The following is a 15,000-nucleotide window of genomic DNA, read 5'->3' on the forward strand; positions in this document are numbered from 1 at the left end:
ACAAAAACCTAAAAAAACACCTAACAAGAGCGAAATTCTCTTCAGAAACTAAAACGGAATTCTTTGCAAAAGAGTGCGGAGATGGTAGATGTGGGACCTGCAGCAACCCCACCTACAAATACATAGAGAGCAACAGAGAGATAAGATTTAAAAATGGTGTCATATTCAAAGTAAATGCAGATATGAACTGCAAGACGCAGAACGTCATATACTGCATAACCTGCCCCACGTGCAAGGAGAATTACGTAGGTGAAACTGGTAATTCTTTGTGCCAGCGAGCCAGGATCCACCGACAACATATTCGGCAGGAAGAACTACGCAAAATTCCGCTAAGCACACATCTAGCTACATGTGGAGAAGGAAAATTTAAGATATTTCCCTTCTACAAGTGTCCGAAGAACGACACCCCCTTCAGGAGGAATATGGAAAAACATTTCATAGCTAAGTTCTCCCCCAAATTAAATGGCTGAAACTTTACTCAACATACATTGAAGGACAAATCTGTGTGTGTGTAGATGTGTGTATTGCCTGTTATATACATCATATTATATTATTATCTTTATAATTCACTTCCATCTTCACCTTTTAATTGTCACTTTAATTTTAACTTTCCTATGATATACAATTTTCAAGATGGTATAATTTGGTTGTTCATTTTGAACCGATAAAAAGGTTTTTTCAAATATTTTATGTATAAGTCTGTATAGACTAAGTTATATTAATGTAGGTTCATGCCATCCCCCTATAGTATTCAAAAATTTAGTTAAAAATATTAGTAAGAGGATTTCTAGCCTCTCATCTGATGAGGACATCTTCAATAGCGTTGCCCCAGTTTATAATAAGGCTTTAAAAGATAGTGGTTTTAGCGATAAAATATAATATACACCTATCACTAGCCCAACAGTAAAGAAAAGGAATAATAGAAATAGGAAGGTCATCTGGTTTACGCCCCCTTACTCACCCGAGGTGGCCTTCAATATAGGTAAATATTTCCTAGCACTGATAGATAGACATTTTCCAGTTAACCATACTTATAGGAAACTCTTCAATAGACACAATTTAAAATTAGTTTTAGTTCAACTACCAATTTTAAAAACATAATCAAACATAACATACAAAAAACACAAGAAGAAAACAGCTGTTCATGCAGGAATAAAGAATTGTGCCCGCTAAATGGAGCTTGCATGTCCAAGACCATCATATATGAAGCTACCGTAAACTCTATAACCACTAAAGACACCGTTTCAACGAAGAAATACGTGGGCCTTACAGAGGGTAATTTCAAGGCCAGGTTCAATAACCACACTTTGAGCTTAGGCACTGGAACAAAAGAAAAGCGACACAATTGTCTAATCATATTTGGTCTTTAAGAGATAAAGGTGTCGATTATAACATACAATGGAAGATTTTGGCCAGATGTAAGCCCTATACTAACGGCAGCGGAAGGTGCGGTCTATGCGACATGGAGAGATGGCTTATCTGGAAAAGCAGCTTAGACCCTTCTACATGTCTAAATACAAGGACAGAGCTTTTCGGATCATGCCCACATGTGACTAAGTTTCTGTTACGTTTTTGGTCCCCTAAAGAAAACAGATAGAACATGCTTTCTATGTTATGTCCCAAGAAGAATTAATATATTTTTATATATTTTTTATATATTTTTTATGTATTTTTATATAATTTTTATGACGAAAAATGCGAGCGTTGTATAAGTACGCAGGCAAGCAGAGTTATAACAGAGTAATTTCCCTTTATTTAACGGTATTTTTTCATAACGTTTTCAAATAGCCAGATAACCGAAGAGATGGTGTTGTGGATTTCCACTTCGGCATCTGAAACTCAGAGTTTTATCTTGACTACCGAGTAATGTAACATATTGTATTATATATATATATATATATATATATATTATATATATATATATTATTATATATATATTATATATATATATATATATAGATATATATATATATATATATATATATATATATATTTATATATATTATATATATTATATTTATATATATATATATATATATTATAATTTATATATATATATATAATATATATTATATATATATATATTATATATATTATATATATTTATATATATATTTATATATATATTTTATATAATATTTATATATATTTATATATATATTATTATATATAATATATTATATATATATTTATATATATTTAATATATATATATATTTATATATATTTTATATAATATTTATATATATTTATATATATATATTATATATATTTATATATATATTTATATATATTATATATATATATTTATATATATTTATATATATATATTTATATATATTTATATATATATTTATATATATATTTATATATAATTTATATATTATATATATATTTTTTATATATATATATATATATTTATATATATATATATATATATTATATATATAATATATATATATATTTATATATATATATAATATATATAATATATATATATTTAATATATATATATATAATATATTTATAATATATATATATATATTTATATATATTTATATATATATATATTATTATATATATTTATATATATATATATATATATTTATATATATTTATATATATATATATATATATATTATATATATTTATATATATATTTATATATATTTATATATATATTTATATATATTTATATATATGTATAATATTTATATATATTTATATATATATTTTATATATTATATATATTTATATATATATTTATATATTATTATATATATATATATATATATTAATATAATATATGATATAATATATATATATATATATATATATATATATATTGAATCGCTAGCTTCTGCACGTATTTTTTCTCTCCGTGTTTCTTTTCTGTGTATCTTTCTGTTGAAGAGCGTAGGCTCGAAACGTAAAAGACTGAGCGCCATACTAATACAATTGTTTGTTTGTACTCACCTGCCTTCGTCTTTTGGTTATTTTCATAAAGCTTCCCGTTATATATATATATATATATATATATAATATATATATATATATATATATATATATATATATATATATATATATATACTCGTATATATACATATTTGTATATATATATGAAAAAGTGTATATATATATGGGTGTGTGTGTGTGTATGTATGTATGTATGTATGCCATAGTTGCTCTTAAATATCTAAGTCAAATTTACTGCAATAAAGGAAAATATGTAGTAACCATTATTTATTTATATTCAATGAGAATATTATATACTCAATTTACATTGAGTGCTCTATTGTATCGTAATATTAATACTATTAAAGTATTTATACATTTAATACGAGCGATTATATATACTATATAATGTATTGTTAATAATATCAGGAAATCAATATCAGAAAATTCTATTAATAACAACATATATATATATATATATATATATATATTATATATATATATATCCTTATGAAAAGCAAAGTTTTCTTGTTTGTACGTTGATCGCTGAAAACACTAAATGAAATTGATATATTACAGGATAATTGTGTCATTTAATTTTATTTGACCATTCTGCACATAACTGTACACTTATTTTCCGAAAACGTATTGGGGAGGGTGGGATGGGGGGGGCTAGTCGGTGGTATATTGGCTTCTGTTTCTATCAATCCACGCACTGTCTATTTCACCATAATGCTTTTTACAGAGTGAAAAAATAATCCACCTATCACTCAATCCACCTCTAACTTTCTTTAAGTTTATACATTACATTTATTCCTTTGAAGCCATGGCCGGACCTCTGCTTTCTCTCTGTCTACATGTCCCTCTCTACGTCTCTCTCTCTCTGATTGTATATGTGCGTGTCTCTCACTACCTCTTTGTTTATCATGTAGGCAGTCATCGTAATTGTTATAATATCTTGTTGAGAGAGGCTCTCCTTCTTTCCTGGTGAGAAGATTGCAGTTTACACCGTTTATTCCTTTGGAATAAAACCATGTTGTCTTCGAAACATATGTCGAAAGTAAAATAATTTTATTAACATCTTCGTTCAACTCCATTTATTTATTTATTTATTTATTTATTCATACATATATATATATATATATATAATATATATATATATATATATATATATACGACAGGCTTCTTTCAGCTTCCGTCTACCAAATCCACTCACAAGGCTTTGGTCGGACCGAGGTTATATTACAAAACACTTGCCCAAGGTGCCACGCATCCGGATCTGAACCCGGAACCATGTGGTTGGTAAGCAAGCTACATACCACACAGCCACTCCTGCACGCAATATTTGAATAATTTTTAATAACTTATAAGGAAAATGGGCATTACAATAAATGCCAATGTGTGCCTTATGAATACATTTCAACACTGTACAGACCGGGCCGAAGGCCGGGTGGCCCTCTAGTATATACATACATACATACATACATACATACATACATACATACATACATACGACTCCATTCTCAGTAGAAGACATACATATACAACGATAATTACAACTGTTTTCGATGTGGGGGTTACTCATTTTGAAACTCCGCTTTTTATATTTCTGTTATCATTCTTTACGAATAATTGGATTTTATAAAACCACAAGTTTTAAGTTTACACTTACCAAATATTTGATTTTGGAATACGATCTCCTCAGAGGGTCGTTAACTACAATACAGCCTTCGAAAACGATTTCCACCTCCACTCAAATGATCTACTAAGTTGCAGTTTTATTAAACAATTCCTAAATATTGGGTGTAGAACAAAGTTATATACAGAAAATATAATGTTTAAATACCTTGTTTTAGATGCGAGTTCATGATCACTGTTCTCCATGTCGGATGTAGAAATATTAATGCAATTTAAATCACGTTGGTCTGAAGCAAACCAGCATATGTAAAACAAAATGTTTTTTTATCGTGAATACTTATATCTAATTTAAATAAACATACTGAAATCTTAAAAATGACTAAATTAATTAAGTTTGGCACAAGGCCAGCAGTTTCGGGGAATGGGGTAAGTCGATTACATCGACCCCAGCATAAACTGGTACTTATTATATCGACCCAGAAAGGATGAAAGGTAAAGTTGACCTCGGGGAGTTTGAACTCAAAAGGTGAAGATGGGCGAAAATGTCGCTAAGTATTTTGCCCGGCGTGCTAACGAGTCTGCCAGCACGCCGCCTTAATAAAGATAATGATAATAATCTTTTCTTTATTGACCACAAGGGTCGAACACAAGACAAAAAAGGACAATACAAAAGAAGAGACAAGTGGGGTTTAGCAAAAATTAATTGGCCACTATGTAACAAAAGAAATCATACTCAAATCAAATCTTGAACTTACTGAGTCACAAGGGATTATTTACGCGTCTGCTAAGACAATTGAAGCAAGTTGTATGCCCCCGAAAAATCAAAGAAAACCAACCCTGAAAAAAATTCTAAACTGGAGAAGTAAAATTGAAAAAAGAGATTGAATTAATGAGGTGAAATATCAATATAAAATGAACGAATCTGTGGAGATAATGTAAGATCCAGAAAAGAAAGAAAGATGAAAAGAAAATATAGATTCTCACCAAAAGAAGAACTGCTTTCAACAAAGGAAACACTGCCACAAAAAGTCCAAGCAAAAGCTCAAAAAATACGAAGATTTGAGAAGAGAAACAAATTTTACAAGCAAAATAAGCTGTTCGCATCCAATACGAAAACATTCTACAGAGAAATAGTGTAGGAGGAAAATAACCGTTGAAACCCCGCTCCCATGGAAGAAGTTGAAGACTTTTGGGAAAATATTTAGATTGATGAAAAGACTTACAATGAAATTGTAGATTGGATTAGATGCACAGAAGGATCCTACCAAAGTTTAACAGAACAAGCATGGGAAGACATCACAATTAGCAGACCTAAGGATGACATTCACGAAGACTCATAAGTGGAAATCCCCTGGTGAAGATAGGGTGCCATATTTCTGGCTCACATCGCCACCGTACGCGCACGAAAAGTTAGAAATTATGTGAGATCTTAAGAAAACACCCGATTTAATAGTAAGGCGACGAGCTGGCAGAAACGTTAGCATGCCGGGCGAAACGCTTAGCGGTATTTCGTCTGCCGTTACGTTCTGAGTTCAAATTCCGCCGAGGTTGACTTTGCCTTTTTTCTTTTCGAGGTCGATAAATTAAGTACCAGTTACGCACTGGGGTCGATATAATCGAATTAATCCGTTTGTCTGTCCTTGTTTGTCCTCTCTTGTGGGTAGTAAAGAAATAGGTATTGCCTGCTTCCAAAGAATAGTAAAACCGAATTTCAAAACAGTGTCAGTTCATAACCTATATATCTACCACTTATAAGTATAAACATCCATCTTTGTGGAGTAAACATATGCATTTATGGAAACGGAACGATATTTTCTACACTTAGAAAGGGTGCTGACGAAGTTCATACGGATCAACTCCTAATCAACTGCATAATTGTTGAGAACTGTCAAGGCAAATACGGAAATCTCAGTTCCGCATGGATTAAGGCTTTTGACAGCATAACGCACTCATGGATCTTGAAATAGCTGGATATTGTCAAAACTTCTGTAATTTCAAACTTCCTGAAGCATAACATACGAATCTCCAATTATACCACTCCAATGGACTTTTAACAATATTAACATCAACGGTGGCATTTTCCAAGGTGACTCACTTTCAACTTTAATTTTTTACATTGTCCCAATACTCCTTGCAAGTGAACTTAACGAAACAAGATATGAGTATAAAATTCACAATAAGAAAGTAAGCCGTCTATTTTATGACTTAAAACTTTATGGCAAAGAAAATAATGAGCTTGAAGGCCTGTTACGTGCTGTGAAAGCGTTCAATAATGACATCGAAATGGAATTTGGTCTTGATAAATGTGCCAATGCCACTTCCCAGAAAGGAAAATTGAAGACCTCAAATTCAGTCGCGTTAGTTGTTAACACCGTTGTAAAAGAACTTGAGCAGGAACAAACTTACAAATACCACAGAATAAATGAAGGCTCTGGCAGTCAGCATGCAAGTATAAAAGAGATCAAGAAGGAATGTTACAGGAGAGTTCGAACAGTCGTTAGGGGAGCAAAAATTTGCTATTGAGTTCATACATAATGCCCAGGTTGAACAGCATGATGGAAGTGCGGCAACTGTTGTTGCAAAGAAGGTGAAACCAGTGGTAAAGAAAAGAGCATATCAACAATTGGCTGATTGATAGGAGCAAAAATCTCTGTATGGCAAATATGTGGCCCATAGAAATCAAGCTGATGTAGACAGAAGCACACCCATAAGTATTGGGTTGTCCGGAAAGTTCGTGCCGATTTATCGTAGCTTACCTTTCGACTTATTTTAGAACATGATTGAGTCCATGAAATAGGATTTGACTACACCTCCATTTAGAGCACAGTTTAAGTTATCTTTTTGTGGAAGAAGGTCTTATGTTCCTATAACCTGTGTTAATTCTGTAACCCTTTAAAATGGAAGATGAGAAAGTTCATTTTCGACACTTGATCCTTTGGGAACCAGACAAAAATTGCTGCAGCTCGGCTGGGATGTGTTACCCCTCCCTCCATATTCACCAGATATTGCTCCTTCGGATTTCCACTTATTCAGGTCTCTGCAGAATAGTCTTAATGGTAAAAATTTTAATTCCTTGGATGATGTAAAAAGATACCTTGATGAATTCTTTGCCATGAAACCACCTCAATTCTGGGAAGAGGGTATTTTCAAGTTAAAGTAAAGATGGAGACACATTGTGCAACAAAATGGTTCATATTTGGTTGATTAAAAATGTAATGGCAAGTATTTATTGACCTTTTTCTTTCCTTTAAAAATCGGCACGAACTTTCCGGACAACCCAATATTTTCAAGAACCTTCTAAAATACTACTATGAACAACCTAATTTACTATTTTGCACGCGTGGGTCGTCAAAAATCCTATATGGACCCCGGCTTGAGTACATTAATTGTATATAATGTGGAGTAATTACGATAAAATATTGCGTAATAAGAAATATGCTATTATGTATCTAGGTCAACGGTGCAGATCACAAATTTGTGGTCTGTGTAGCCGATGATTTTGAACTATGGACAGCCTATGCTACTTCTATCTACTGGCCTACAAAATATCCTATCTAAAAACGATCTGTAAGACCCTATGTTGTTTGCCCATGTCCACATTTGCGCATTCGAAAAATCCAGTCGGTACCTGTCAGCCAAATGGAAACGACTGAGCAGGTTTGTGATGCTTTTGCACCCCCACTCTCCTATCGGCTAGCCCCATCCTATCCAGTCGTGCATCCAAATGGCCTTCCAATCAGCCACTAAAAGTAAAGAGCGAGATGTCCCAAGTAAAACCTCTAAACGTCTGAAGAAAACAGGCTGCTCTGCCCCTGGTTGGGGCGTACACATCAACCAGTCTGAAAGCAACACCGTCGCTGCTACTCACATCCATGACCTTCGGATCCAGGAAGATCCTCCGTACCTCAAGATCCAAGCCTTTCCTAAACAGCACTGCCACACCACTCCCATTCCAGGCCGACTAAGAGATGCGTAGATCTCAAAATCATCGAAAACGGGGCCCAGATCACATGTGTCGGATATCTTTGCTCTCATTAAGAATCACAGTTCTTTTTGTGATCTTATCTTTTTCACCTGGTGGCAGTACGAGAAGATTGAGCTTTAGCAAGCATTTTTGGAAGATTAGACCGAAATTAGTGACGAAAGAGTGCGCTAAGCATCTCTGTTGAGTAACTTTAGCAAAAGAAGCGCTGGTTTACTTGTCGCTGCTGCTGCTGCTGCTGCTGCGGCGGCGGCGGCGGGGCGGCGGCGGCGGCGGCTGCTGTTGCGGCGGCTGTTGGTAGAGGAGGACTTGGTTTCGTTTTCCTTCTAGAAAACTTTGTCCTGCTTTTCCTGAACAAAATTGTTGTCATTGGAGTTGCTGTCGCTACCGCTGGTACTTCTGTGGTGTTGCTGTTGTTGCTGTTAGTGATGGTGGTAGTGGTGGTGCTGGGCTTTTCACTATGTCTGGCTGTTTGCCTTTTCAGTAGCAAGGTCAACAGGCGAAATTCAATTGCTCCCTCTATGAATCATGTCCTCCTGCTCTCTCATTGACAACTGATTCTCTCGAACATTATTATTATTGTTGCCATTTTGAAAAGTTAAAAAATTTTCCAGCAACGTGCCATCACAAGTGAAATCAAGAAGATCTGCCAGTTATACTTTGGCTGCTCTCTCGGGGAACAAGATAAAAGTTGGGCCCTGCATATCATCTGCTCAGTTTGTTCAAATGGACGAAGGGATTGGCTAAATAAGAGGAAGAGAGCAATGCCGTTTGCAATACCTATGATATGGAGAGAGCCAAAGCAGCTGGAAAATATGTGAAGACTTGAAGGTGATTGGAATGTTGATGGGAATTGCAATCTAGGTTCACCAAATATTGTTGCTTTTTATGCCTATAGGACAGTTGTGCAACTAACAAGCACAATGTGCAATCAGAGTGGCCTTTGCGAAAATCATATGAGCCAGGAGTTTCTAGCGTCCAGAGTAAATCACTTTTAAACCGAGAAAATGTTCTTCTTCCCCCTCTTCACATAAAGCTTGGCCTCATGAAACAATTCGTGAAGACACTTGCCAGGAAAAGCCCAAGAGGTTTTGAATATGTGAGGGCCAAATTTCCAAAAATCCCCGAGGCAAAACTGATGGAGGGCGTATTCATAGGGCCGCAGATAAAAGAACTCCTGAAGGACAACCACTTCCCCACAGAACTGGATGAGATTGAGCTTAAAACCTGGGAATCCTTCAAATGGCTCTGTGAAAATTTCCCAGGCAACAAGAGATCTCTAGAATTTAGAAATTGAGTGAAATGTCTTCTAGATTCCTACGCTGCAATGGACTGTTGGACGCCGCTAAAAGTCCATTTCCTTGATTCACATCTGGACTTTTTTGCAGAGAATCTTGGAGCATTGTCTGATGAACAAGGGGAACGCTTTCATCAAGATATTGCATCGATGGAACAAACGATATCAAGGATTTTGGAATGCAGAAATGTTAGCTGACTACTGTTGGATGTTATACAGGGATGAACCTGAGACATAACACCATAGAAAGTCCAAATCCCAAAGATTTTAAAGTTGTTATGCATTTGAGTGTATTCTAACTTATTTGTACACAATAATCTTAATTTTGTACAATAAAAAGCCATGAAATTATCGTATCTTTTATTCAATATATTTTATATAGACATGATTTACGTATCCTATAAGTGAAAACAGCGGGTATCATTAACATGAAAATGTTACCTGACAGAGGAAATCAGACTTCAGATTCGTAATCAGCATCAAAAATTAACCCAGAAAAGTCAATCAACAACTCTGATGATTAAAAAAAGTTTCATTTTGTTGACCAGTGTAATTTTGTCTAACGTTGCTAGCTTACTGCTGCACATTTGGTGGTGGTGGTGATGGTGATGGTGGTGGTGCTGGTGGTGGTGCTGGTGGTGGTGGTAGTGTTGGTGATGTTGTTGTTGTTGGTGGTGGTGGTGGTGGTGGTGATGGTGGTGCTGGTGGTGCTGGTGGTGGTGATGGTGGCAGCGGTGGCGGCGATGGCGGAGGGGACAACGTTCTCACAGGAGCTGTTGGTTATTATCTTACTCTGCTGCGATGGCGGAGCTGGAAACAAAGCAAGGTTACTTTCAAACTCTACTCTACTATTGTTGTTGTCGTTCTTGCTACCACTTTGTATGTTTTATGGCGTAGACGAAGTAGCTTGGCTGGCAGAAGCAGAAGACACTGATTCTTACTTGTGACCGCCATTCTCTTCTCTCTCTCTCTCTCTCTCTCTCTCTCTCTCTTGCTGTTTGTTTAGCAAGAGTTCAGCCATACTGATATTTGGAAAAAAAATTTCGAAAGAAAAACTTTCCTTTCGAAATTTCGTCCCTTAGGACACACAACAAACGTTCTTATTCAGACCCCTTTGGTCTGCTCAACAACAGATACACAATGTGTCAAAGCAACAACAAATAATAGACTTTAACAAGGAAAATAAAGCTAAACTTACAGGAGCGATGTGCAACACTTGTCCAGACACGAACAACCAGTAATAGTAATAATGTTGATGATTTCATTTATTTGCTACCAGGGCGAAGGAGGAGGGGCACAATACAAAGACAGACATAAAATGTGGGAGTTTATGTATAATTAAAATGATAAAATAATTAATTAAGTAACAAAGCAAAATGTAAGTATACACGGTATATAATGAAAAGGAAGGCAAATATACGTAGTATGCAAAGGCTTTAATAAAAGGGCAGGGGGTGATAGTGATGTAGCCCTCCTGATACAGGATGACCTCTAGGGATAATCGAGGAACCCAACTGTCCAAGATGCTGAACACTAAGGGCAACTGCTCTCTCCAATTCCCTCTCTCCGACTCACAGGTCTACACTTAGAAAGGCACCATCCACTCTTGCCATTTTCGCAACTTTCATCCACCTTTCAATAAAATCACTCGAGGACAGCACTTCCCTCTCCGCCCTCGGTTTCTTCTTCAACTGAAACTTGAAGAATTCAAACTTGAGACCTCGACCAAAGAGGAATGCGTCTGTCCTCATGTTTTTCAGCCTCGTCCAGTAAACAACTTCTTTTGCCACAGACACCAGGCAAAAGAAAACTGCCTTACCTGTCCGATTGAAGGAGGGCGGCGGGGTAATCATCACTATGAATTCGGCCGATAGACGTATCCGTCCCACACACGACGGCAGCTGTTCGACATAACCCCACAAGTCAGCAATCCCCGGATACCGAACGAGTGCGTGCAGAACGGTTTCGTCACACAAGCGAGTCTGACAGCGCTGTAGAGTTTATCTCGAACCGTGCCTGTAGAATTTATCTTGGACCGGCAGCACCCCCGCTCACCGGTAGCACTACCAGGCCAAGGACATCTGGAAATTATCCATGATATTTCCCGACCGGAAAGTTCTTCGGAACAGACTAGCTAGTTCGTTTTCGTCGATGCCCAGTGTCTCCCCGAGAACGTCGTCGCACTTCCCCGCCACTAATTCTCTATAATTTTCAAAAGCGTAATATTCACCGATCCCATTACCTGACAGGTAAAGGGCTGTGAGCGCCTGACGACATTCTAGGTGCCAGGTGCCCACTCTCGGTCTTTTCTTCACCCAGTAGTGCAGCTCCGTCAAGGAGACGGGCTGCGGAAAGACGAACCTCACAAACGGAGCCCACACATGCTCACCGTCCAGAAATCGTTGCAGGTGGCGTAAACTAAGAGCGTGTCTGCGCATTAGGGTCCACATCGTACCTAATTCGCCACTCAAAGGATGCTGGCAACAGACAGACCGCCTGACCGTCCCTTCCACAAGAATTTAAAAACGCACATCCACCGTTTGGGCTACCTGATGTTATCCACAGTAAAGATATAATTTTCACTGGATCTACGTCAGAAACTCCCTAGTGTTTGTTGAGTTTGTAGTTGATAAAGGAAACGGAAGATGGATTTAGTACAAATCTTTATTATAATCATTCGTACCAAATTACCGTTACCTTTATCAAATACATATATATATATATATATATATATATATATTATATATATATATATTATATGTATAAAAATACAAACAGGGACAAGAACGTAAAACATTTAGAAGACGATACAAAAAACACGGATGGGACATTCGAAGCCTTCAATCTTCAGTCAAGAACCGGATCATCCTAGCAATTTCGGCTGATTAATCTTGAGATCGCTCCGATCCGGCCAGCCCCAAGGAAAAACTAATCTACGAGCATTAGATTTCTTGGAAGAAGGATCGAATGTATACGAAACAGGGGCAGAAAAACGGACGATGCCACACGAATATAAAATACAAAAAACAATAATGGTAAAAACAGGACAAAAACAGCGGGTGTCTTACGACTAATAAAAAGTACAAGTTTAGCTGGTGTATTTGGAAAAAATGCCTTTATCGGCAGACGAAGACAACAGATGTTCTCACGGCAGTGGTCGGAGGCCAAAAGGCTGATTTTGACCAGCGGTCACGTGAGAGAAGAGAAAGAAAAGAAAGGGGGCAAAAGAAACAAAGATATATATATATATATATATATATATATATAATTTTAATCCAAACGGGAAACAAAAAAACAACAACAATGGAACAATTACAGTATTATTATTAATAGGCGCTCAGGAAATGGAAGCAGGGAGGTATGACGTTTCGAGCGGAGCTCTTCGTCGGAAACATAAGAAGGAAGAGAGAGAAAGAAAGATCCCAGAGCGGGCAACAGGGATAGAGAAAAAAAACGACTGGTGTTTACGAGTTACACATGGTGAAAGGCGGATGTTTACGATAACAAGAGCAAAGTAGGTTTTTAAAGGCAAAAGAGTGGAGACAAGGTTGGTAACGCAACAGATGTGATATATATATATATATATATATATATATATATATATATATATAATCCCAAAATTAAGGAATGCAGTTGATAAAATCCGGGTTACATGTTTCATAGCGAGCGGAACCTCGGAAGTAGCAATTACACAAGCGACACCTCGCCTGGATAATTACTACTTCCGAGGTTCTGCTCGCTATGAAACATATCTAGCCTGGATTTTATCTTCATTCCTTAATTTTTTTAATTCTTATTCGCATACCTGACAACTCTGGTTGCCAACCGTGAACTATGAAATAATTCTTCTCAGCGTTTCGTACTTCGATACGGGAAAAATTCATCATCTTCCGCACCATGAGCCACTACTGTTTTTGAAAGTTGTTTTTTATATCTTCTACAGATTGCTTGACGCTCACTTACTTCTTACACCTTGATCCTTCGATTTACGTTTATATATATATATATATATATATATATATATATATATATATATACTCGTTACTCTTTTACTTGTTTGAGTCATTTGACTGCGACCATGCTGGAGCACCGTCTTTAGTCGAGCAAATCGCCCCCTGGACTTATTCTTTGTAAGCCTAGCACTTATTCTATCGGTCTCCTTTGACGTCACAGAACATAAACAACATGAAATACGAAAACATTTTTTGCGAACAACAACAGAAACAAATGGAAAAGAAAAGAAGTAACATAAAGAACGACCCTTCGTCAATTGTCGGCTGTTTTTCTACTCCGTATTTCGAGCAATCTACGACAAGATACGTCTCCGACAAAACAAAGCAAATTAAATAAAATTTGGGATTTTGTGGAGGGTCAAAGTTGGTAACAAAAGCAGGACAGTGAAACAAACAGAAAGGACTGCTAAGCCTTAACGAGGTGAGTTGGCGAACGCTGCAGGAACAAGCTTTGATAGGAAACAGACACGACTGCGTCTGATCTCTGCCGCTGATCGGAAGGAAAGAAAGAATCTCAAGTTAGGAAAAGAAAGATGGCCGATGGTTATGTGCGAGCAACGAGAGAGCAAATATATATATATAAAATTCTTTACACATATGTATATGTGTGTGTGTAGATAGATAGATAGATAGATAGATAGATAGATAGATAGATAGATAGATAGATAGATAGATAGATAGATAGATAGATAGATAGATAGATAGATAGATAGATAGATAGATAGATAGATCACTCCATTATTTCATATATTTTCAATTGATATAGATTACATTTGAAATTTATGTAATTGACACAGCTTTACATATTTCCTTCTATACCTACAGTATGCAGAAATATGCCTCTCCGCCGTCATGAGTTTCATTTATTTCTTTTGTGTATGTGTGTTACTGCGCAGACTTGTTCATATCCAACGAACTGAAATTAAACACAGATAAAACAGAGATGTTCTTGTCCGGTTGCGACTTAATATAAGTACTGTACAAATTTGCTTTTTGCTAACAGTTGGTCTTAAATTTATTATTTGAGTTAATTTTTTAGCAATAGAGTAACTAATAAACGCTATTATTTTTAGTTTTAAAATCTAATTGTATTTTAGTTTTTAAATCTAAATATAA

General features: G+C 35.7%; 1 protein-coding gene across 2 annotated transcripts in view; it reads right to left on the reverse strand.

Moving 5' to 3' along the window:
* The window catches only part of LOC115216331 (monocarboxylate transporter 9-like), an 88,716-nt gene that overhangs the window by 17,189 nt on the left and 56,527 nt on the right, over positions 1-15,000 (reverse strand). Inside the window, exon 2 of one of the 2 annotated variants that reach the window (XM_036506871.1) lies at positions 4,801-4,879. The exons of the other annotated variant lie outside the window; for it this stretch is intronic. Coding sequence (XP_036362764.1) covers positions 4,801-4,822 — 22 coding nt within the window. The 5' untranslated portion in view covers positions 4,823-4,879. The remainder of the gene's footprint in view (positions 1-4,800; positions 4,880-15,000) is intronic. 2 annotated transcript variants of the gene reach the window in all.

The sequence above is a fragment of the Octopus sinensis genome, linkage group LG10, assembly GCF_006345805.1.
Source record: "Octopus sinensis linkage group LG10, ASM634580v1, whole genome shotgun sequence".
In the NCBI taxonomy this organism is placed as follows: domain Eukaryota; kingdom Metazoa; phylum Mollusca; class Cephalopoda; order Octopoda; family Octopodidae; genus Octopus; species Octopus sinensis.